General features: G+C 44.9%; 1 protein-coding gene across 2 annotated transcripts in view; it reads left to right on the forward strand.

The window, feature by feature from the left end:
• ADGRB1 (adhesion G protein-coupled receptor B1) overlaps nt 1–26,605 on the forward strand; it is a 735,432-nt gene that overhangs the window by 423,282 nt on the left and 285,545 nt on the right. For both annotated transcript variants that reach the window (XM_040352071.1, XM_040352072.1), the window contains exons 10-14: nt 4,067–4,173; nt 7,513–7,707; nt 11,651–11,719; nt 19,304–19,412; nt 25,382–25,525. In XM_040352071.1, the coding sequence (XP_040208005.1) occupies nt 4,067–4,173; nt 7,513–7,707; nt 11,651–11,719; nt 19,304–19,412; nt 25,382–25,525 (624 nt within the window). The remainder of the gene's footprint in view (nt 1–4,066; nt 4,174–7,512; nt 7,708–11,650; nt 11,720–19,303; nt 19,413–25,381; nt 25,526–26,605) is intronic.

The raw sequence follows: 26,605 nt of genomic DNA on the forward strand, positions 1-26,605 counted from the left end.
TAGGCTGCATTCTCAGTGATGTCACCGCTCTCTAGTGAATGGATAGGATGCATTCTCAGTGATGTCACCGCTCTCTAGTGAATGGATAGGCTGCATTCTCAGTGATGTCACCGCTCTCTAGTGATTGGATAGGCTGCATTCTCAGTGATGTCACAGCTCTCTAGTGAAGGGATAGGCTGCATTCTCAGTGATGTCACCCCTCTCTAGTGAATGGATAGGCTGCATTCTCAGTGATGTCACCGCTCTCTAGGGAATGGATAGGCTGCATTCTCAGTGATGTCACCGCTCTCTAGTGATTGGATAGGCTGCATTCTCAGTGATGTCACCGCTCTCTAGTGAATGGATAGGCTGCATTCTCAGTGATGTCACCGCTCTCTAGTGATTGGATAGGCTGCATTCTCTAGTGAAGGGATAGCCTGCATTCTCAGTGATGTCACCGCTCTCTAGTGAATGGATAGGCTGCATTCTCAGTGATGTCACCGCTCTCTAGTGATTGGATAGGCTGCATTCTCAGTGATGTCACCGCTCTCTAGGGAATGGATAGGCTGCATTCTCAGTGATGTCACGCTCTGTAGTGAATGGATAGGCTGCATTCTCAGTGATGTCACTGCTCTCTAGTGATTGGATAGGCTGCATTCTCAGTGATGTCACCGCTCTCTAGTGAATGGATAGGCTGCATTCTCAGTGATGTTACCGCTCTCTAGTGTCTGGATAGGTTGTATTCTCAGTGATGTCACCGCTCTCTAGTGATTGGATAGGCTGCATTCTCAGTGATGTCACCGCTCTCTAGTGAATGGATAGGCTGCATTCTCAGTGATGTCACCGCTCTCTAGTGATTGGATAGGCTGCATTCTCAGTGATGTTACCGCTCTCTAGTGTCTGGATAGGTTGTATTCTCAGTGATGTCACCGCTCTCTAGTGATTGGATAGGCTGCATTCTCAGTGATGTCACCGCTCTCTAGTGAAGGGATAGCCTGCATTCTCAGTGATGTCACCGCTCTCTAGTGAATGGATAGGCTGCATTCTCAGTGATGTCACCGCTCTCTAGTGATTGGATAGGCTGCATTCTCAGTGATGTCATCGCTCTCTAGTTATTGGATAGGCTGCATTCTCAGTGATGTCACCGCTCTCTAGTGATTGGATAGGCTGCATTCTCAGTGATGTCACTGCTCTCTAGTGAAGGGATAGGCTGCATTCTCAGTGATGTCACCGCTCTCTAGTGATTGGATAGGCTGCATTCTCAGTGATGTCACCGCTCTCTAGTGAATGGATAGGATGCATTCTCAGTGATGTCACCGCTCTCTAGTGAATGGATAGGCTGCATTCTCAGTGATGTCACCGCTCTCTAGTGATTGGATAGGCTGCATTCTCAGTGATGTCACAGCTCTCTAGTGAAGGGATAGGCTGCATTCTCAGTGATGTCACCGCTCTGTAGTGAATGGATAGGCTGCATTCTCAGTGATGTCACTGCTCTCTAGTGATTGGATAGGCTGCATTCTCAGTGATGTCACCGCTCTCTAGTGAATGGATAGGCTGCATTCTCAGTGATGTTACCGCTCTCTAGTGTCTGGATAGGTTGTATTCTCAGTGATGTCACCGCTCTCTAGTGATTGGATAGGCTGCATTCTCAGTGATGTCACCGCTCTGTAGTGAATGGATAGGCTGCATTCTCAGTGATGTCACTGCTCTCTAGTGATTGGATAGGCTGCATTCTCAGTGATGTCACCGCTCTCTAGTGAAGGGATAGGCTGCATTCTCGGTGATGTCACCGCTCTCTAGTGATTGGATAGGCTGCATTCTCAGTGATGTCACCGCTCTCTAGTGAATGGATAGGCTGCATTCTCAGTGATGTCACCGCTCTCTAGTGATTGGATAGGCTGCATTCTCAGTGATGTCACCGCTCTCTAGGGAATGGATAGGCTGCATTCTCAGTGATGTCACCGCTCTCTAGTGATTGGATAGGCTGCATTCTCAGTGATGTCACCGCTCTCTAGGGAATGGATAGGCTGCATTCTCAGTGATGTCACGCTCTGTAGTGAATGGATAGGCTGCATTCTCAGTGATGTCACTGCTCTCTAGTGATTGGATAGGCTGCATTCTCAGTGATGTCACCGCTCTCTAGTGAATGGATAGGCTGCATTCTCAGTGATGTTACCGCTCTCTAGTGTCTGGATAGGTTGTATTCTCAGTGATGTCACCGCTCTCTAGTGATTGGATAGGCTGCATTCTCAGTGATGTCACCGCTCTCTAGTGAATGGATAGGCTGCATTCTCAGTGATGTCACCGCTCTGTAGTGATTGGATAGGCTGCATTCTCAGTGATGTCACCGCTCTCTAGTGATTGGATAGGCTGCATTCTCAGTGATGTCACCGCTCTCTAGTGAATGGATAGGCTGCATTCTCAGTGATGTCACCGCTCTCCAGTGATTGTATAGGCTACATTCTCAGTGATGTCACCGCTCTCTAGTCATTGGATAGGCTGCATTCTCAGTGATGTCACCGCTCTCTAGTGATTGGATAGGCTGCACTCTCAGTGATGTCATCGCTCTCTAGTGTCTGGATAGGTTGTATTCTCAGTGATGTCACCGCTCTCTAGTGAAGGGATAGGCTGCATTCTCAGTGATGTCATCGCTCTCTAGTGATTGGATAGGCTGCATTCTCAGTGATGTCACTGCTCTCTAGTGATTGGATAGGCTGCATTCTCAGTGATGTCATCGCTCTCTAGTGATTGGATAGGCTGCATTCTCAGTGATGTCACAGCTCTCTAGTGAAGGGATAGGCTGCATTCTCAGTGATGTCACCGCTCTCTAGGGAATGGATAGGCTGCATTCTCAGTGATGTCACCGCTGTCTAGTGATTGGATAGGCTGCATTCTCAGTGATGTCACCGCTCTCTAGTGAATGGATAGGCTGCATTCTCAGTGATGCCACCACTCTCTAGTGAATGGATAGGCTGCATTCTCAGTGATGTCATCGCTCTCTATTGAAGGGATAGGCTGCATTCTCAGTGATGTCACCACTCTCTAGTGATTGGATAGGCTGCATTCTCAGTGATGTCACTGCTCTCTAGTGATTGGATAGGCTGCATTCTCAGTGATGCCACTGCTCTCTAGTGAATGGATAGGCTGCATTCATAGTGATGTCACCGCTCTCTAGTGAGGGGATAGGCTGCATTCTCAGTGATGTCACCGCTCTCTAGTGATTGGATAGGCTGCATTCTCAGTAATGCCACCGCTCTCTAGGGATTGGATAGGCTGCATTCTCAGTGATGTCACCGCTCTCTAGTGACTGGATAGGCTGCATTCTCAGTGATATCACCGCTCTCTAGTGACTGGATAGACTGCATTCCCAGTGATGTCAACGTTCTCTAGTGAATGGATAGGCTGCATTCTCAGTGATGTCACTGCTCTCTAGTGAATGGATAGGCTGCATTCTTAGTGATGTCACTGCTCTCTAGTGATTGGATAGGCTGCATTCTCAGTGATGTCACCGCTCTCTAGTGATTGGATAGGCTGCATTCTCAGTGATGTCACCGCTCTCTAGTGATTGGATAGGCTGCATTCTCAGTGATGTCACCGCTCTCTAGTGATTGGATAGGCTGCATTCTCAGTGATGTCACCGCTCTCTAGTGATTGGATAGGCTGCATTCTCAGTGATGTCACTGCTCTCTAGTGATTGGATAGGCTGCATTCTCAGTGATGTCACCGCTCTCTAGTGAATGGATAGGCTGCGTTCTCAGTGATGTCACCGCTCTCTAGGGAATTGATAGGCTGTATTCTCAGTGATGTCACCGCTCTCTAGGGAATGGATAGGCTGCATTCTCAGTGATGTCACCGCTCTCTAGTGAATGGATAGGCTGCATTCTCAATCATGTTACCATTTTCTAGTGAATGGATAGACTGAATTCTTGGTGACATCGCTGGTCTCTACTGAATGGATTGGCCACATTCTCAATAACGTTACTTGTCATTTCTCGACAGAGCGCCGATCATTCACACGATGCGGTATGAGACAGGTGCTCTTTAAAAGCAGTAATTGTAGATAAAGTGCTTCTTGTTCCTTTTGCAGGTCTGGTTCTGCGGAAGTGCGTTCTGGATGAGGTGGGAGAGGCGTACTGGGAGATTCCAACATACATCAAATGTGTCTCCCTTGACTACCGGAATATTCAACAGATGGTAAGAAACAAATAAAAGTCTTTGGCATTTCACCGCGGTCTTGTTATTTCTCATTTAATTCAATTTGTTCCTCCACTTTTCCTCGGTAATCCAAAGCACTTTGCACGCGGTAATAACACAGGTTGTGGAGTCTTAAAGCCTCTTTGCAGATTGGAGGAGCCTTCGGTTGCGATGTGTAATGTGCCCAGCGGGCCACCGTAATTCCTTCTAAATTATAGGCACCTTTGTGAGCTGATTATTCAGGCTGTGCGAAGGTTTTCCTGCGCTAAAAGAATTCCGAGCTTGAAAGTGTAGTATTATGGTGGAAGCGCGTCAACCGTATTCCATGCAATGCTATTGTTTGGCAGTAAAAAAACATTGCCTGATTGGAAGGAGGACTGTATTTATATCTAAAACCCAAAGATAACAGTCTTATATGTTGCAGCTAACTGTTATTATTGTTATTATTATTATTATTATAAAGGAGTTACAGTATATCGCTCCAACCGTTTACAATATAAATGGAGACAGAACAGTTACATTATCAATCAAGGCGAGAGGGTTAGGAATACTCTGCTCGTCACAAGAGCTGACAATATAAAGGGGAGGGGCATGTGATACAAAAGGTATTAACTGTGGGGGGGGGGGGGGGTTAGTTAATGGAGAAAGTAAAAAAAAATCAGTTGTTGAGTAGAGGCAGTATAGACTTCTGTGAAGAGTTGAGTTTGCAGGGATCATCTAAAGGTAGACAAAGAAGGAGATAGCAGGAAAGATCGGAGTTGGACGTTCCAGAGAATGGGATGGGTTTCTGGAGAAGTCCTGGAGAAAAGAATGGTAGAGGTTCTGGAGAAGTCCTGGAGAAAAGAGTGGTAGAGGTTCTGGGGAAGTCCTGGAGGAGAGCATGGTAGGGCTTCTGGAGAAGTCCTGAAGGAGAGCATGGTAGGGGTTCTGGGGAAGTCCTGGAGGAGAGCATGGTAGGGCTTCTGGGGAAGTCCTGGAGGACAGCATGATAGAGGTTCTGGAGAAGTCCTGGAGGAGAGCATGGTAGGGGTTCTGGGGAAGTCCTGGAGGAGAGCATGGTAGGGGTTCTTGGGAAGTCCTGGAGGAGAGCATGGTAGAGGTTCTGGAGAAGTCCTGGAGGAGAGCATGGTAGGGGTTCTGGAGAAGTCCTGGATGAGAACATGGTAGAGGTTCTGGCTGGGGAAGTCCTGGAGGAGAGCATGGTAGGGGTTCTGGAGAAGTCCTGGATGAGAACATGGTAGGGTGTAATGAGGAAGCTAGAGAGCAGGAGGTCTTGGAAGAAGCAAAGTGGAAGGTTTGCGTGATATTATGAGGTTATTGTAAGTGTTTTGAAGTTTTGGTTTGTGACTGGAGGCCAGGGATTGGCAGAGAGGGGTGGAGGACAATGAGTGGAGCCAAGTGGAGGGATTGGCAGGGAGAAGTGTTGTACACTGAGAGGAGTCTAGTTAAGGAATTGTCAGAAAGGAGTGGAGGACACTGAGCGGGAACAAGTAGAGGGATTGGCAGATAAGGGTGAAGAACACTGAGTGAAAGCCAGTGGAGGGATTGGCAGAGAGGGGTGAAGGACACTGAGTTAAGCCCAGTGGAGGGATTGGCAGAGAGGGGTGGAGGGCACCACATTGAGCCCAGTGGAAGGATTGGCAGAGAGGGATGGTGGACACTGAGTGGAGGGATTGGCAAAGAGGGGTGAAGGACATTGAGTGGAGACCAGTGAAGGAAATGGCAGAGAAGGGTGGAAGGTACTGGATGGAGCGCAGTGAAGGAATTGGCAGAAAAGTGTGGAGGACATTGAGTGGAGGCCAGTGGAGGGATTGGCAGAGAGGTGTGAAGGACACCGCATTGAGCCCAGTAGAAGGATTGACAGAGAGGGGTGGAGGACACTGAGTGGAGCCCAGTGAAGGAATTGGCAGAAAAGAGTGGAGGACAAGGAGGGATTGGCAGAGAGGGGTGGAGGACACTGCATTGAGCCCAGTGGAAGTATTGGCAGAGAGGGGTGGAGGAAACCACGTTGAGCCCAGTGGAATGATTGGCAAAGAGGGGTGGAGGACACTGAGTGGAGGCCAGTGGAGGGATTTGCAGAGAGGGGTGAAGGACACTGGGTGGAGCCCAGTGAAGGAATTGGCAGAAAAGAGTGGAGGACATTAAGTGGAGGGATTGGCAGAGAGGGGTGGAGGACACTGCATTGATCCCAGTGGAAGTATTGGCAGAGAGGGGTGGAGGAAACCGAGTTGAGCCCAGTGGAATGATTGGCAAAGAGGGGTGGAGGACACAGAGTGGAGACCAGCAGAGGGATCGGCAGAGAGGGGTGAAGGACACTGGGTGGAAACAAGTGGAGGGATTGGTAGAGAGGGGTGAAGGACACTGAGTGGAGACCAGCAGAGGGATCGGCAGAGAGGGGTGAAGGACACTGGGTGGAAACAAGTGGAGGGATTGGTAGAGAGGGGTGAAGGACACTGAGTGGAGACCAGCAGAGGGATCGGCAGAGAGGGGTGAAGGACACTGGGTGGAAACAAGTGGAGGGATTGGTAGAGAGGGGTGAAGGACACTGAGTGGAGACCAGCAGAGGGATCGGCAGAGAGGGGTGAAGGACACTGGGTGGAAACAAGTGGAGGGATTGGTAGAGAGGGGTGAAGGACACAGAGTGGAGACCAGCAGAGGGATCGGCAAAGAGGGGTGAAGGACATTGAGTGGAGACAAGTGGAGGGAAGGAGGATGTCCGATGTGTCCGCCATAATGTCGCAGTTACGATAAAAATCGCTGATCGCCGCCATTACTAGTAAAAAAATAAAAATGCCATAAATCTATCCCCTATTTTGTAGACGCTATAACTTTTGCGCAAACCAATCAACAAACGCTTATTGTGTTTTTTGTTTTTTTTACCAAAAATATGTAGAAGAATACGTATCGGCCTAAACTGAGGAAAAAAATAGTTTTATATATTTTTGGGGGATATTTATTATAGCAAAAAGTAAAAAATATTGCATTTTTTTCAAAATTGTCGCTCTATTTTTGTTTATTGCACAAAAAATAAAAACCGCAGAGGTGATCAAATACCACCAAAAGAAAGCTCTATTTGTGGGAAAAAAAGGACGCCAATTTTGTTAGGGAGCCACGTCGCATGACTGCGCAATTGTCAGTTAAAGCGACGCAGTGCCAAATCACAAAAAAGTGCTCTGGTCTTTGGCCAGCCAAATGGTCCGGGGCTGAAGTGGTTAAGAGATCTAAACACTAATTAGGTGTTCCATCACTTACCATGAGCTGAATAATGTAGTTTTTGAGGAAAGTGGTGACATGGAAATCCTCAGGGTGGGATTTCATGTTATGTGTTGGTTGTTCCAGATTCGGGACCATCTGACCAAGGCTCAGAGGGGTCAGAAGGGGGAAGGTGTCTCGCAAGTGCTACAGAACCTCGTAGACATCACTCAGGAAGGAGCCAGTTACAGCGGAGATGTTCTATCCACTGTGGACTGTCTGAGAAACATGACGGAGATTTTCCGCCGGCCGTACCACAGCCCCACATCCAATGACATACAGGTAAGTGGAGAGGAACTCCAATATATGTTTTCTGAAGCATTCCGACCTCCAACTGTGATGCACACCCCAAACCTCACCCTAATCCTCACCCTAACCCTCACCCCTAACCCCAACCCTCACCCTAACCCTCACCCCTAATCCTCACCCCTAACCCTCACCCTCACCCTAACCCTCACCCTCACCCTAACCCTAACCCTCACCCCAACCCTCACCCTAACCCTCACCCCTAACCCTCACCCTCACCCTAACCCTCATCCTCACCCTAACCCTCACCTTAACCCTCACCTCACCTTAACCCTCACCCTCACCTTAACCCTCACCTTAACCCTCACCCTCACCTCACCTTAACCTTCACCTTAACCCCTAAACCCTCACCCCAACCCTCACCCTAACCCTTACCCTCACCCTCACCCTAACCCCTAACCCTCACCCTCACCTCACCTTAACCCCTAACCTTCACCCCTAACCCTCATCCTAACCCTAACCCTCACCCTCACCTTAACCCTCACCCTCACCTCACCTTAACCCTCACCCTAACCCCTAAACCCTCACCCTCACCCTAACCCTCATCCTCACCCTAACCCTCACCATAACCCTCACCCCTAACCCTAACCCTCACCTCACCTTAACCCTCACCTTAACCCTCACCTTAACCCTCACCCTCACCTCACCTTAACCTTCACCTTAACCCTCACCTTAACCCCTAAACCCTCACCCCAACCCTCACCCTAACCCCTAACCCTTACCCTCACCCTAACCCCTAACCCTCACCTCACCTTAACCCCTAACCTTCACCCCTAACCCTCACCCCAACCCTCACCCTAACCCCTAACCCTTACCCTCACCCTAACCCCTAACCCTCACCTCACCTTAACCCCTAACCTTCACCCCTAACCCTCATCCTAACCCTAACCCTCACCCTCACCTTAACCCTCACCCTCACCTCACCTTAACCCTCACCCTAACCCCTAAACCCTCACCCCAACCCTCACCCTAACCCTCAACCTAACCCTCACCCCTAAACCCTCACCCCAACCCTCACCCTAACCCTTACCCTCACCCCTAACCCTCACCCTCACCTCACCTTAACCCTCACCCCTAACCCTCACCCCTAACCCTCACCCTCACCCCTCACGCTAACCCTCACCCCACCCTCACCCTAACCCCAACCCTCACCCTCACCCTCACCCTAACCCTCACCCCTAACCCTCACCCCTAACCCCTAAGTGTTATTTCAAAAAACAGAGTTACTGCAGATACAAGGCTTAATTTTTAATCTTAAGTTAACTAACAAGTGATAAAAAAAACTAACAAACAAAAGCAAAAAATCTTTAAATGATGATTACATAGTTGAGATAGGAAAATAATAGATAAGGGGAGAGGGTGGAGAAGGCATTAATTAGGCTTGATCAGAGTTAAATAGGAACACATTTTAATAAAAAAAGAAACAGAAAAATCTTTTTTTTTTTTTTTAACATGTCAGGTTTTTTGATTTACCCATATGCAGATTAAAGCTCATCACTTTGACCTGCAGATGAATGAAACAGCAGATACAAAAAAAACATCTGAACAATGTTTATAAACAATGAGGGAAATGTACTAAGCCTGGTGCAGCTGTGCATGGCAACCAGTTAGCTTCTAGTTTTTTTTTCTAGGAAAGCTTCATTGAAGATGTTGAAGTTAGACGCTGATTGGTTACCATGCACAGCTACACTAGATTCTGTCTGCACCAGTTATAGTAAATCCCCCCCAAAGTTACTTTGTATCTCTCCATCTCCCATCTGATCAATGTTTATAAACAATGTTACTTTGTATCTCTCTATCTCCCGTCTGATCAATGTTTATAAACAATGTTACTTTGTATCTCTCCATCTCCCATCTGATCAATGTTTATAAACAATGTTACTTTGTATCTCTCTATCTCCCGTCTGATCAATGTTTATAAACAATGTTACTTTGTATCTCTCCATCTCCCATCTGATCAATGTTTATAAACAATGTTACTTTGTATCTCTCTATCTCCCGTCTGATCAATGTTTATAAACAATGTTACTTTGTATCTCTATCTCCCGTCTGATCAATGTTTATAAACAGTGTTACTTTGTATCTCTCTATCTCCCGCCTGATCAATGTTTATAAACAATGTTACTTTGGATCTCTCTATCTCCCGTCTGATCAATGTTTATAAACAATGTTACTTTGTATCTCTCTATCTCCCGTCTGATCAATGTTTATAAACAATGTTACTTTGTATCTCTCTCTCTCCTGTCTGATCAATGTTTATAAACAATGTTACTTTGTATCTCTCTATCTCCTGTCTGATCAATGTTTATAAACAATGTTACTTTGTATCTCTCTATCTCCCGTCTGATCAATGTTTATAAACAATGTTACTTTGTATCTCTATCTCCCGTCTGATCAATGTTTATAAACAATGTTACTTTGTATCTCTCTATCTCCTGTCTGATCAATGTTTATAAACAATGTTACTTTGTATCTCTCTCTCCCGTCTGATCAATGTTTATAAACAATGTTACTTTGTATCTCTCTATCTCCCGCCTGATCAATGTTTATAAACAATGTTGATTAGTATTTCTCTATATCCCGCTTGAACAATGTTTAGGGGCTGATTTACTAATGGAAATTTGCCCTGGAGCTTAGTAAAAAAAATAAAAACCCAGCAATGATTAAATACCACTAAAATAAAGCTTTATTTGTGTTAAAAAAAAAAGATAAATATTTCGGGGTAGATTCAGATACAATGGAGTATCTTTCTGCGGGACGTAACGCATCTCAGATACGTTACGCCACCGTAAATTAGGGCGCAAGTTCCATATTCAGAAAGAACTTGCGCCCTTAGTTACGGCGGCGTAACGTATGTGGTTCGGCGTAAGCCCGCCTAATTCAAATGTGGATGATGTGGGCGTGTTTTATTTAAATGTAGTGTGACCCCGCGTACTTGTCTTTTTTTTACGAACGGCGCATGTGCCGTTTCGTGAAAGAATCCCAGTGCGCATGCTTGATATTTACCCGCAAAAAGCCAATGCTTTTGACGTGAATGTAAATTACGCACAGCCCCATTCACGGACGACTTACGCAAACGACGTAAAATTTCAAAAGTCGACGCGGGAACGACGTCCATACTTAACATAGGATCTGCCTCATATAGCAGGGGTAACTATACGCCGGAAAAAGCCTAACGTAAACAACGTAAAAAAATGCGCCGGGCAAACATATGTTTCTGAATCGGCGTATCTACCTAATTTGCATATTAGACGTGTAAATATACGGAAGCGCCACCTAGCGGCCAGCCTAAAATTGCAAATAAGATACGACGGCGTAAGAGACTTACGCCGGTCAGATCTTAGTCAAATCTATGCGTAACTGATTCTATGAATCAGGCGCATAGATACGACGCTGCACGCTCAGAGATACGACGGCGTATCTGGAGATACGCCGTCGTATCACCTACACGAATCTACCCCTTCATGTGTACAGTGTTGCATGACCGCGCAATTCTCATTTAAAGTGTGACAGCGCCGAACAGTACAGTTACATTACAATTTGGTACAGGTGGAATCGGAGGGTCCTGCCCATCAGAGCTTACAATCTAAGAGGGAGGGTCAATTAATACAGAAGGTGGTGATGTCGGGGAGATCGCACTGTCGGAGTATCTAGCCCCCCAGGCTGCGCCTAGAACTATAATACCGCTCTTAGTCTCACCTAATATTTCAATGTAATGTTTTTTATTTTTTGGTTTGTAACATTAAAGCCAGAGATTCCTTTTAACGTTCTTTATTGGAATCAGTGGGATGGAATGTGCGGAGGAACGTTGGTACGGGGCGGGGTGTTCTCTGCAGTCTGCGTCGGTAACAATCTGTCCGTTTTCTTAATTATCCTCTAATTCTGATCGACTCTTCTCTGCTTCTTTACTCCGATCTAGAACTTTGTGCAAGTCATCAGCAACCTGCTCTCCGACGAGAACCGCGACAAGTGGGAGGAGGCGCAGACGGTAGGAGATCATACTTCACATGTTTTCTTTATCATTAAGATTTCCCCTCGTTAGATACACTTCTCAGAGCTGTACAGGGTGCTCTATGGTGATCTGTCCTTTATCCCCAACCCCCCCCCCCACCCCAACATCTGCAGGAGTGGGAGGGATGGAAGGGACACGGGCACTAGCCTAAAAATGGAAAGTAAGGCAAGGTTTATACAACTTTATTATTTCCATATTATTATATTATACCCAGGGCTACCCAGGAGCTCCCCTCTTCTGAGTCACCCCTTGTCTCCGCCCCCTACCCACCTCCGAGCACTATTACATGGTTCCACCCCCTACCCACCTCTAAGCACCGTTATATGGTTCCACCCTCTACCCACCTCCGAGCACTGTTACTAGGATCCACCCACCATCCACTTCCAAACACTGTTGCATGGTTCCACCGTCTTCTCACCCCGAGCAACATTACTTGGCTCCACCCTCTACCCACCTCCAAGCACTGTTACTTGGTTCTACCTACCTCTGACAATTGTTACTTGGCTCCACCCTCTACCCACCTCCAAGCACTGTTACTTGGTTCTACCCTCTACCTACCTCTGACAATTGTTACTTGGCTCCACCCTCTACCCACCTCCAAGCACCACTACATGGTTTCACCCTCTACCCACCTCCAAGCACCACTACATGGTTCCACCCGCTTCCCACCTTTGAGCACTGTTACTTGGCTCCACCCTCTACCCACCTCCAAGCACCACTACATGGTTTCACCCTCTACCCACCTCCATGCACCACTACATGGTTCCACCCGCTTCCCACCTTTGAGCACTGATACTTGGTTCCACCCACTACCCACCTCCAAGCACCACTACATGGTTCCACCCGCTTCCCACCTTCGAGCACTGTTACATGGTTCCACCCCCTACCCACCTCTCAGTACCGTTACTTTGTTCCACCCCCTACCCACCTCCAAGCACCATTACTTGGTTCCACCCGCTTCCCACCTCCGAGCACCGTTACTTGGTTTCAACCACTACCCACCTCCAAGCAACGTTACTTGGTTTCAACCACTACCCACCTCCAAGCACCGTTACTTAGTTCCACCCTCTACCCACCTCCAAGCACCGTTACTTAGTTCCACCCTCTACCCACCTCCAAGCACTGTTACTTGGTTCTACCCTCTACCCACCTCTGAGCAATCCCTCCCAGCAAAAATTAAACCCCACAAAAAAAAGATCCCCGTCAGTCACAATAGGTCCCCCAGCAGCTAGCATCAAAAGACCCTCCAGCACACCCCAGCACCCTTTGCCATTACATATATTCAGTACTGGAGGTGCCGGAACTGCGTTACCCCATGGACCCCCCATGGGGAAACACTTTGCTTCTTTCATACACATTGTATAGACCTTCCCATGTATATAGATGTTCTAGATTAGTGATGAGCTGAACAGCTCTGGGTTCGGTTCCGCATGGGTTCCTAAGCTGCCATCAGCTATAAAGGGGCGGGCATAGTGGTCACATCATTGTCCAAATATGGTCATGGTCAACAGCATTTGTTGAAGGTCCTGCCCTTTTTGCACCAACCTGCTACTTGTTACCTTTGCTATACCCCCCATTCTCATTGGAGTGGGAAGTTCCAGTCTTGTTCAGTGTTGGGTGATGTTGGAGCTTACGTGGGGTTGATGAAGCCCTAATCATTGGACAGTGTTTCGGTCTGGTGATTGGCTCAGGCTCGAGCACTGCATCCTGTGCCCCCCCTCCCACTTGCCAGAGGCACGGGGTACTTTCTGAGAGCTCCAACAATAGTTTTCTTCAGAGAGCCTGTAGTGGGTGGGGCTATGTACATTGCAGGGATGATGTCACCCCCTACCTTTACAAGGCAATATCTGGGATTCCAAAGGCATTTAGTGCAAACAAAGTGGATCTATATCCTTTGTGGCCATAAAGGAATAAGTCTGAATGAAAGCTCTTGTGCCCGGTGAGTTCACATTCTTTAGTGGAGTTTCTGCTCTTAGTAACGAGTCTATCGGGTCCCATTGGGTCCCACCAGGTCACATCGGTCATACCAGATCACATCAGGTCACAACGGGTCACAATGGGTCACATTGGGTTACATCGAGTCACACCAGGTCACATTGAGTGAGTGAAAAATGTATATAGCGCTACACATGCGAACTGAATCGCCTCTGGGCGTGACATTGGGTCACATTGGGTCCCATCAGGTCACATTGGGTCCCATCGGGTCACATTGGGTCCCATCGGGTCACATTGGGTCCCATCAGGTCACATTGGGTCACATTGGTTCACATCGGGTCACATTGGGTCACATTGGGTCACATCGCGTCACATCGCGTCACATTGGGTCACATTGGGTCACATTGGGTCACATCGCGTCACATTGGGTCACATTGGGTCACATTGGGTCACATCGCGTCACATTGGGTCACATCGGGTCACACCAGGTCACATTGGGTCCTATCAGGTCACATGGGGTCCCATCAGATCACATTGGGTCCCATCGGGTCACATGTGGTCACATGGGGTCCCATCAGGTCATATGGGGTCCCATCAGGTCACATGGGGTCCCATCAGGTCACATGGGGTCCCATCAGGTCACATTGGGTCTCATCGGGTCACATTGGGTCCCTTCAGGTCACATTGGGTCCCATCGGGTCACATTAGGTTGCATCAGGTCACATTGGGTCACATTGGGTCACATTGGGTCCCTTCAGGTCACATCGGGTCACATCGGGTCACATTGGGTTTCATCAGGTCACATTGGGTCACATTGGGTCACATTGGGTCACATTCGGTCCCATCGGGTCACATTCGGTCCTATCGGGTCACATCAGGTCACATGGGGTCACATTCGGTCCCATCGGGTCACATTCGGTCCCATCGGGTCACATTAGGTCACATGGGGGTCACATCGGGTCACATGGGGTCACATCAGGTCCCATGGGGTCACATTGGGTCCCATCGGGTCACATCAGGTCCCATGGGGTCACATTGGGTCCCATCGGGTCACATCAGGTCACATGGGGTCACATTGGGTCCCATCGGGTTAGGAATCATTGGCTTCTATGAATAATCGCAGATTGCTACAATGTATCGTTGTGAAGGGATAAATCGTTGTGTCATGTGACCTTGTTTTGATGTGAAACCCAACACATTATATAGACCTGGAAAACCAAACACTCATCTCAAGGTAAATACATTGAAATATGTTTCATTACCGCCGCCCCGCACTACCACCCCCCCCCCCCCCCACCGCATTGTTATCATTATTAGGATCCTTACCAACATCAGATTCTCAGCGTCTCTGCCGGGTTGTCAAGACAACAGGACATTGGGAAAGAATATCAGAAAGATAAAGACTAATTTGAGGCTTTCTGCCTATGTGCTTATTATTATTACCGCCCCCCGGTACGAGGCCTCTCGGGAAACATCTTACTTCAAGAGGCAGAACCGCTCTTACCTGAAATATTGATCGCTGCGGGCGCAAAGGGTTCGGCTTCAAGAGCCTAATGAGGGCCCATCCATTGGGGGAAGGGAGGAGGGGGCGTGTGTGGTGTATGCTTTTTAGACAGTTTACCTGATAATAATAATAATAATAATAATAATAATAATAATAATAATAATAATAATATCTCATTATATTTTATGAAAATTACATTTTTAAACTGACCTTATTAGCTGGATTCACGTAGGGCGGCATATGTTTGAGCCGGCATAGCGTATCGTATTTACGCTACGCCGCCGTAAGTCAGAGAGGCAAGTGCTGTATTCACAAAGCACTTGCGTCCTAAGTTACGGCGGCGTAGCGTAAATGTGCCGGCCTAAGCCCGCCTAATTCAAATTGTGTTGAGGTGGGCGTGTTTTATGCTAATAATTCGTGACCCGACGTGATTGACGTTTTTTACGAACGGCGCATGCACCGTCCGTGGACATATCCCAGTGCGCATGCTCCAAATTACGGCGCAAAGACTTATTGGTTTCGACGTGAACGTAAATGACGCCCAGCCCCATTCACGGACGACTTACGCAAACAACGTCAAATTTTCAAAATTCAACACGGGAACGACGTCCATACTTAACATTGGCTAGGCCAGCTTTTTGTTGGACTAACTTTACGCCTGAAAACGCCTTACGTAAACGGCGTATCTTTACTGCGACTGGCAAGCGTACATTCGTGAATAGGCGTATCTCGCTGATTTACGCATTCTAGGCGTAAATCAGCGTTCACGCCCCTAGCGGCCGGCCTAAATAGAAAGCTAAGATACGACGGCGCAGGCGGTCGTATCTTAGCTAGATTTAAGTGTATCTCATTTTAAAAACACACTTAAAGATACGACGGCGCAGATTCAGAGTTACGACGGCGTATCTACTGATACGCCGGCTTAACTCTTTCTGAATCTAGCTATATGTTATTATTGCTATTATTATTGTTAATAATAATAGTAATAATAGTAATAATAATAATAATAATAATAATAATAATAGTAATAATAGTAATAATAATAATAATAATAATAATAATAATAATAGTAATAATAGTAATAATAATAATAATAATAATAATAATAGTAATAATAGTAATAATAATAATAATAATAATAATAATAGTAATAATAGTAATAATAATAATAATAGAAATCAAATCATATAAAAACACAATTTTTTAATAAAGTTAACTTTAACACATAAAATAGTTTTTAATAATTTTTTGGAGCCTAATTTTTAAACTCATAATAATAATAATAATAATAATAATAATAATAATAATAAGTCTTATTTGTATTTGTTAACGTTTACTTTTTAAATGGACCTTTTATGATGTTATTATTACATAGTTACATTGTAGGTGAGGCTGAAAAAAGACACAAGTGCATCCAGTCCAACCTCTGTGTGTGATGATATGTCAGTATTACATTGTATATCCCTGTATGTTGTAGTCGTTCAGGTGATTATCTAATAGTTTTTAAAAAATTATCGATGCTCCGCGATGAGACCACCGCCTGTGGAAGGGAATTCCACATCCTTACCGCTCTTACAGTAAAGAACCCTCTATACAGTTTATTAATAATATAAAAATATTAAAGCACAATTAGGCTTAAAACATTATTTAATAACCTTTTTTTAAATGTAAGAGCCGGTTCACACTGAGTCGCGTCCCATTGAATGCAATGGAACCGTTCTAATAGGAGCGACGCAAGTCGCTTCAACTTAGAAAAAGGTTCCTGTACGACTTCGGGGGCGGCTCGGGGCGACCTGCATTGACTTCTATACAGAAGTCGTTTTGCAAATCGCCTCTGAAGTCGTCCTCAGGACGCCTTGCAGAGTCGCCCCCGAAGTAGTGCCGCCGCAGTGTGAACCGACTCTTAAGGTTAACTTTATTTTAAAATGGTGTTTTTATTAATATTATTATTACCACTTGCTACTACTATAAAATAATAACAACAACAACAATTCTATTATTTAATTGTTATTATTAGTTAAAACCTACATCGTCCAGAGCCAGTTGTACAAGGGCAGAAGCTATAACTATTTTTAGAATATTATTATATCATTATATTATGAACATTTTACATTATTATTATTATTGTTATTATATTATACACTTATGTGATTATTATTATTATTATTGTTATTTTTTTTTTTTAAAGCCAGCATCACCCAGAGTCAGCTGTACAAGGGCAGAAGCTATATTATTGTTGCAATATTATTATATTATATATTATATCCATTTTCTATTATAATTATTATTATTATTATTATTATTATTATTATTATTATTCACTTATATGATTATTATTATTATTATTATTATTATATTATATACTTAAATGATGCTGGTAAATTATTATAATTATTACAATATTCATTATTATTATTATTATTATTATTATTATTATTATTATTATTATTATTATTATTATTATTATTATTGTTATTATTAGTATTATTTAAAGCCAACATCATCAGGAGCCAGCTGTACAAGGGCAGAACCTATAACTATTGTTACAATATTATTATATTGTATTTATTTTACATTATTATTATTATTATTATTATTATTATTATTATTTAAAAATAGCATCATCCAGAGACAGCTGTACAGGGGCAGAAGCTATAATATTGTTACGATATTATTATGTTATCTATTTTATATTATTATTATTATTATTATATACTTATATTATTAGTATTATATTATATACTTATATGATGATGATGATGATGATGATGATGATGATGATGATGATGATGATGATATTATTATTTAAAGCCAACATCATTCAAAGCCAGCTGTACAAGGGCAGAAGCTATAATATTGTTACTATATTATTTTATTATATTTTATATCTATTTTATATTATTATTATTATTATTATTATTATTATTATTATATACTTATATGATGATGATGATAGTATTATTATTTGAAGCCAACATCATCCAAAGCCGGATGTACAAGGACAGAAGCTATTATATTGTTACTATATTATTTTATTATATAATATATCTAATTTATATTATTATTATTATTATTATTATTATTATTATTATTATTATTATTATTATACATTTATATGATTATTATTATATTATATACTTATATGATGATGTAATTATTATTATTTTTATTTAAAGCCAACATCATCCAAATACCGCTGTACAAAGGCAGAAGCTATAATATTGTTACAATATTATTATATTATATCTATTTTACATTATTATTAATTATTATTATTATTATTATTATTATTATTATTATTATTATTCATTCCAGGAGGTAGAGCTGACCTATATTATTATTATTATTATTATTATTATTATTATTATATTATATACTTATACGATGATGATGATTATTATTATATTATATGATGATGATGATGATGATGATGATGATGATGATGATGATGATGATGATGATGATTATTTAAAGGGTCACTAAAGGAATTTTTTTTTTAGCTAAATAGCTTCCTTTACCTTGCTGCAGTCCTGGTTTCATGTCCTCATTGTTCGTTTTTGCATTCATGTTGCTGTAATTCCTCTCTGTTTTGGACACTTCCTGGTTGCCTGTTTCCTGATAACCACAGTGCTGGGAGATTTCTCACGGTGGTCACTAATCAAGGAGCTGTGTGTAAAACGAAACTGGATTGGTGCTGAGGAGTTTTAGACAAAGTATCACTGCTCTCTATTGGCTGACTGCCCTCTAGTGGCTCTCTGTACATCAGAGAACCAGCAAACAACAGCAAAAACGAAACTACACTGCAGGCACAATATATGATTGTTTTTTTATCTATTTTTAATCATTTTTAAAAGGAATCAGTTAACTATTATGTCTCTATGCCCTGTAAACAGTCATTTCAGCTAAAAAATGTTTTTCCTTTAGTGACCCTTTAAAGCCAACATCATCTGGAGCAAGCTGTACAAGGGCAGGAGCTACAATATTGTGACAATATGAATTATTATTATGAGTTGGTAGTAACATTATTGTTGATATTATACATTTTATCATTCCGGTTGATACATAATTTTTTCCTTTTACAATCATTTTCATGACTAAATATTTGATGTTTTTTTCTGCAGGCCGGTCTGAGTGTTAAAGATCTTTTCAGGTTGATCGAAGATTTCATCGATGTCATTGGATTCAGAATGAAAGATTTTAAAGACTCTTACCAAGTGACAGACAACGTGGGTAAGTGACATAACTCGCAGAGTGAGACGATCAGACTTTTGATGCGACTTGGCAGGCACAGCATAATGTTGGGGGTGGGGGGTCAGGGCCCCCTCTTGCCTCCCCTTAGTGACGCCACTGGTAATGGGGTCCATAGACCTCATCATTACACAGGCGTTGCTGCAAGTCGTGTCAAAGTCGTGCGACTTTCAGGTCATACGCGTGTAAAAGGGGCCTTAGAGGCCGAAGCCCGGATTCACACCGTCGTGGCTTCAAAGTCGTGCGACTTTGAATCTGACATTCCTGCGCAATCTCTTGCGTACGACTTCTTTAACGGGAGTCTATGCAAGTCGTGTTGAAGTCGCACCAAAGTAGTGCAGGAACCTTTTTCTATGTCGGAGCGACTTTTGAGTCGCACTGATTAGAACGGTTGCATTAATGGCGGTGCGACAAGTCGCGGTAATGTGAACCGGGGGCTAAATATAGATGTTTGTTGGTCATTTGGCTGGAGCTCTGCTTTTACACCTTAATGCCGACCGTATCATCTATGTGGCAGCACTGTGGCTGGTCTCATGCTGCGCAGCCACATGTATTTGTTCGGCCGGCGTTAACTGTGTTGGACTCCCCCAGCACTGCGACCTGCGCTGCCACCAGCTCTGTGATGTCGTCATGGGGGAGGGGAAGAGGACTCCAGTGACAACCTGTGAAGCTCTGGTGACCTCCATGCCCAAGAGCGTGAAGGCAGTGCTGGAAAATAATGGCGGCCACACAAAATATTGACACTTTGGGCCCCAATTTGGACATTTTCACTTAGGGGGTGTACTCACTTTTGTTGCCAGCGGTTTAGACATTAATGGCTGTGTGTTGAGTTATTTTGAGGGGACAGCAAATTGACACTGTTATACAATCTGTACACTCACTACACAACATTGTAGATACCATGGGCCAGATTCAGAGAGACTTAGGCTGGCGTATCAGTAGATAAGCCAGCCTAAGTCATAATTTGCGTCGGCGCTATTTTAAGCGTATTCTGGTAACCAGATACGCTTAAATTAGGCTCAGATACGAGCGGCGTAAGTGTCTTACACCCTCGTATCCTAAAGTGTAATTTTTAGGCTGGCCGCTAGGTGGCGCTTCCATTGCGGTAGGCGTAGAATATGTAAATCAGTAGATACGCCTATTCACGAACGTACGCCCAGCCGACGCAGTACAGATATGCCGTTTACGTAACGCATTAGCAGGCCTAAAGTTATTCCATCAAATAGATGGAATAGTAATGTTAAGTATGGCCGCCGTTCCCGCGTCGAAATTCGAAAATTTTACATCGTTTGCGTAAGTCGTCCGTGAATAGGGATTTACGTCCACGTCAAAATCAATAGGCCCGTGCGGCGGACTTAGCCGCAATGCACACTGGGAAATGTAGACGCACGCCGCATGCGCAGTTAAAAAAAAAAACGTCAATCACGTCGGGTCAAGCCTCATTATCATAAAACACGCCCCCCTCAGACAAATTTGAATTAGGCGCCCTTACGCCCGCCCGCTTTAGGCTACGCCGCCGTAACTTAGCAGGCAAGTACATTGTGAATCATGTACTTGCCTCGCTAACTTACGGCGGCGTCGCTTAAATGCCTTAAGCTACGCCGCCGCAAGTATGCGCTCGCCATCCTGAATCTAGCTAAAAGTGTAATTTCTTCAGTGTTGTCACATGAAAAGATACAAGAAAAGATTTACATAAATGTGAGGGGTGTACTTACTTTTGTGAGATACTGTGTGTTTATATAGATCTATAGATCTAGATATAGATATATAGATCTCTCTCTCTCTCTCTCTCTCTCTCTCTCTCTCTCTCTCTCTCTCTCTATATATATATATATATATATATATATATATATATATATATATATATATTCATATATATTTATTTTTATTATTGGGAAAGTAATATTTTTGGCAATTATTTCCCAATTTTAGAACAAAATAAAGTTCAGAGATCATTTATTAGTATAATACCGATCAGAGGATCTCATGTGTTCTCCTCCATCGGTCAGAACTCAGGTTGATCGGCGTGGTTGTTCCAGTATCTTGGTGCACGGAGCGTTCTTCCTCCATCCCTCTGTTCAGCCACTAGGTTGCAGTGGCTGCTTGTCGGCTGCTTATGTATTCTGGATATCCCCCGCGCCGGCAGCCTGCTCAGCAGTTCTGTGTAATGGAGATGACTGCATTCATACACTCCGTCTACTCCGACCTCTGCCTGCTGCTCCACAGATGTGCCCCAATCATCTCTATTGTGTGACAACGTTGTCATCACTATTTTCCTTTATCAGAATAAAATGGGTAATAAAATCCCACGCCAAGGTTTGTCCTATCACCAAGATCCTACACCGAGGTCTGTCCTATCACCAAGATCCTACACCGAGGTCTGTCCTATGTCCTATCACCAAGATCCTTCACCAAGGTCTGTCCTATGTCCTATCACCAAGATCCTACACCGAGGTCTGTCCTATCACCAAGATCCTACACCGAGGCGAGGTCTGTCCTATGTCCTATCACCAAGATCCCACACCGAGGTCTGTCCTATCACCAAGATCCTACACCGAGGTCTGTCCTATGTCCTATCACCAAGATCCTACACCGAGGTCTGTCCTATGTCCTATCACCAAGATCCTTCACCGAGGTCTGTCCTATGTCCTATCACCAAGATCCTACACCGAGGTCTGTCCTATCACCAAAATCCTTCACCGAGGTCTGTCCTATGTCCTATCACCAAGATCCACACCAAGGTCTGTCCTATGTCCTATCACCAAGATCCTACACCGATGTCTGTTCTATGTCCTATCACCAAGATCCCACACCGAGGTCTGTCCTACGTCCTATCACCAAGATCCCACACCGAGGTCTGTCCTATGTCCTATCACCAAGATCCCACACCGGGGTCTGTCCTATGTCCTATCACCCAGATCCTACACCGAGGTCTGTCCTATCACCAAAATCCTACACCAAGGTCTGTCCTTGTATGTCCTATCACCAAAATCCTTCACCGAGGTCTGTCCTATGTCCTATCACCAAAATCCTTCACCGAGGTCTGTCCTATCACCAAGATCCCACACCGAGGTCTGTCCTATGTCCTATCACCAAGATCCCACACCAAGGTCTGTCCTATGTCCTATCACCAAAATACTTCACAGAGGTCTGTCCAATGTCCTATCACCAAAATCCTTCACCGAGGTCTGTCCTATCACCAAGATCCCACACCGAGGTCTGTCCTATGTCCTATCACCAAGATCCTACACCGAGGTCTGTCCTATTACCAAGATCCTACACCAAGGTCTGTCTTATGTCCTATCACCAAGATCCTACACCGAAGTCTGTCCTATGTCCTATCACCAAGATCCCACACCAAGGTCTTTCCTATGTCCTATCACCAAAATCCTTCACCGAGGTTTGTCCTATGTCCTATCACCAAAATCCTTCACCGAGGTCTGTCCTATGTCCTATCACCAAGATCCTACACCGAGGTCTGTCCTATGTCCTATCACCAAGATCCCACACCGAGGTCTGTCCTATGTCCTATCACCAAAATCCTTCACCGAGGTCTGTCCTATGTCCTATCACCAAGATCCCACACCGAGGTCTGTCCTATGTCCTATCACCAAGATCCCACACCGAGGTCTGTCCTATGTCCTATCACCAAAATCCTTCACCGAGGTCTGTCCTATGTCCTATCACCAAGATCCCACACCGAGGTCTGTCCTACATCCTATCACCAAGATCCTTCACCGAGGTCTGTCCTATGTCCTATCGCCAAAATCCTTCACCGAGGTCTGTCCTATGTCCTATCACCAAGATCCTACACCGAGGTCTGTCCTATGTCCTATCACCAAGATCCTACACCAAGGTCTGTCCTATGTCCTATCACCAAGATCCCACACCGAGGTCTGTCCTATGACCAAAATCCTTCACCGAGGTATGTCCTATGTCCTATCACCAAGATCCCACACCGAGGTCTGTCCTATGTCCTATCACCAAGATCCTACACAGAGATCTGTCCTATGTCCTATCACCAAGATCCTACACCGAGTTCTGTCCTATGTCCTATCACCAAGATCCCATACCGAGGTCTTTCCTATGTCCTATCACCAAGATCCTACACCGAGGTCTGTCCTATCACCAAGATCCCATACCGAGGTCTGTCCTATGTCCTATCACCAAGATCCCATACCAAGGTCTGTCCTATGTCCTATCACCAAGATCCTACACCGAGGTCTGTCTTATGTCCTATCACCAAGATCCTACACCGAGGTCTGTCCTACGTCCTATCACCAAGATCCCACACCGAGGTCTGTCCTATGTCCTATCACCAAGATCCCACACCGAGATCTTTCCTATGTCCTATCACCAAGATCCTACACCGAGGTCTGTCCTATGTCCTATCACCAAGATCCCACACCGAGGTCTGTCCTATGTCCTATCACCAAGATCCTACACCAAGGTCTGTCCTATGTCCTATCACCAAGATCCTACACCGAGGTCTGTCCTATCACCAAGATCCCACACCGAGGTCTGTCCTATGTCCTATCACCGACCAGACCATCAAACCTACTATATGGCCAAAACTATGAGGTCACCTACCCATCACACCTTCCTATATGGCCAAAAGTATGAGGTCATCTGACCATTACACCTACCTATATGGCCAAAAGTTTGAGGTCACCAACCAGACCATCAAACCTACTATATGGGCAAAACTATGAGGTCACCTACCTGTATGGCCAAAACTATGAGGTCACCTAACCATCACATCTACCTATATGGCCAAAAGTATGAGGTCACCTGACCATGACACCTACCTATATGGCCATAGGTTTAGGGCCAGTGACAGGATCATCAAACCTACTATACGGAAAAACTATGAGGTCATCTTATAATCACGCTTAACTATATGGCCAAAAGTTTGAGGTCACCAACCAGACCATCAAAACTACTAAACTCACCTGCCTGACACACTGACCATTACACTGACCTACACACATACACTGACCTAAACTCACCTGCCTGACCTACATACACTAACCTGCCTGACCTACACACATACACTGACCTAAACTCACCTGCCTGACCTACATACACTAACCTGCCTGACCTACACACATACACTGACCTAAACTGACCTGCCTGACCTACATACACTAACCTGCCTGACCTACACACATACACTGACCTAAACTAACCTGTCTGACCTACATACACTGACCTGCCTGACCTAAATACATACACTGACCTGCCTGACCTACATACACTGACATGACCTACATACACTGACTTGACCTACATACACACTCACTGACCTACCTCAGCTCAGCCGTGGTGTGCGGCGCTGGCGCGCCCAATGCCCTTTATGATCATATGCAGCCAGAAGAGGAGTCAAGGAGGAGAGCCACCGAACCAAGCACCGAGCGGGGAGTGGGGATGTGGCGTGGCGCGCCAGAGGCATTGTAATTCCCGCCTTCTGGAGCTTGCAGCGCCTATGATGGACATCACGCTTCCCGCGGTTCCAGCATTGGACCCGTGGGACGTCCATCATAGGCACTGCAGGTTCCAGAAGGTGGGACCTACTATGTCTCTCAGCCACACTCGGCAGCACTCAGTGGCTCTCGGCATCAGAATGGTCCCTGCTCAGCAGCGCTCAGGGCTACATTCGGGGCTCCAGCCCCCCCCTAACGACGCCCCTGAACCCAATGTATGTTTTGGAGAGAACTATTGGAAGAATGTATAGATTTCAGGCTGTTTACCTAGCAGTATACAATATATATTTGAGTGTATCTGGAATTCTTTTTATACTTCATTACTGTCAGGAAGCCCTGTGAGAAGCCTACTGAAAGGTGTCCAAAGCTGAACAAAGGTCAATCAAAAGAGCTGTTATATATTCAATCAAAGGGGATGCATGCTGAAAGCTCTCTGACCTGACGGACATTTTATTTATTTTTTTACAGTATTGAGCATCTACAAGCGCCAGGCGGCCAATCCCAGCGACATCAGCTTCCCCATGAAGGGCTGGCGAGGGTTGGTGGAGTGGGCCAGAAACGCGGAAGATAAAGTCTCCATTTCCAAGAACTTTCTGTCAATGGAGGACGCAGGTAACATAATCCGGCTCGTAAAGTGGACCTGTCAAACAATGTGGGAAGGCGTGGTCTGGTTAGTTAGGGTTTACGCCTACTTTGACCGTAAGAAGGTCTCAGCCGTTCCCTCAGAAATCAATAGTATTTGTATGATTATTATTATTATTATTATTATCTCAATGCAATAATAAAATCATTTAATCAATCATTTGATGAGAGTAATCTCATCAAATCAAATACTGCAAACCCAAGACCCTCCATTCGATCGATCTGGGGAGCTCTCGATCTCGCTTGGTTGCGGTTGCTCATACCTAGATCAATCATGAATTGCTATGTTTATGACCAACCCTGGTCTTCGTAGACTGAAACAATTGATTGTGTTTGGTTGTTATGGGTTTACCAATGATAGGTGGCACCTTGGTCTTCCCCAGAGAACTGCCCCAAATGGGTGATGGCCACTGGGCTGCTCTGCAGTGAGATGCCACCAGAATCGCACCACCAGTGGATAGCAGAATAGGCAGGCTACAATGAGAAGACAGAATGGAGGCAAGCAGGAAAGTCAGGTTCAGGCAGAGGATGAGGCAGGCAGCATGCAAGGATAGGCAAGTTTTGAGGTGAAGGTCAAGGCAGGTAAGGATAGTCAAGTTTTGAGGTGGAGTTCAAGGCAGGTAAGGATAGTCAAGTTTTGAGGTGGTCAAGGCAGGCAAGGATAGTCAAGTTTTGAGGTGACAGTCAAGGCGGGTAAGGATAGTCAAGTTTTGAGGTGAAGGTCAAGGCAGGTAGGGATGGTCAAGTTTTGAGGTGGAAGTCAAGGCAGGCTACAATGAGAAGACAGAATGGAGGCAAGCAGGAAAGTGAGATTCAGGCAGAGGTTGAGGCAGGCAGCATGCAAGGATAGCCAAGTTTTGAGGTGAAGGTCAAGGCAGGCAAGGATAGTCAAGTTTTGAGGTGAAGGTCAAGGCAGGCAAGGATAGTCAAGTTTTGAGGTGAAGGTCAAGGCAGGTAAGGATAGTCAAGTTTTGAGGTGAAGGTCAAGGCAGGCAAGGATAGTCAAGTTTTGAGGTGACAGTCAAGGCACGTAAGGATAGTGAAGTTTTG

The sequence above is a fragment of the Rana temporaria genome, chromosome 5, assembly GCF_905171775.1.
Source record: "Rana temporaria chromosome 5, aRanTem1.1, whole genome shotgun sequence".
In the NCBI taxonomy this organism is placed as follows: domain Eukaryota; kingdom Metazoa; phylum Chordata; class Amphibia; order Anura; family Ranidae; genus Rana; species Rana temporaria.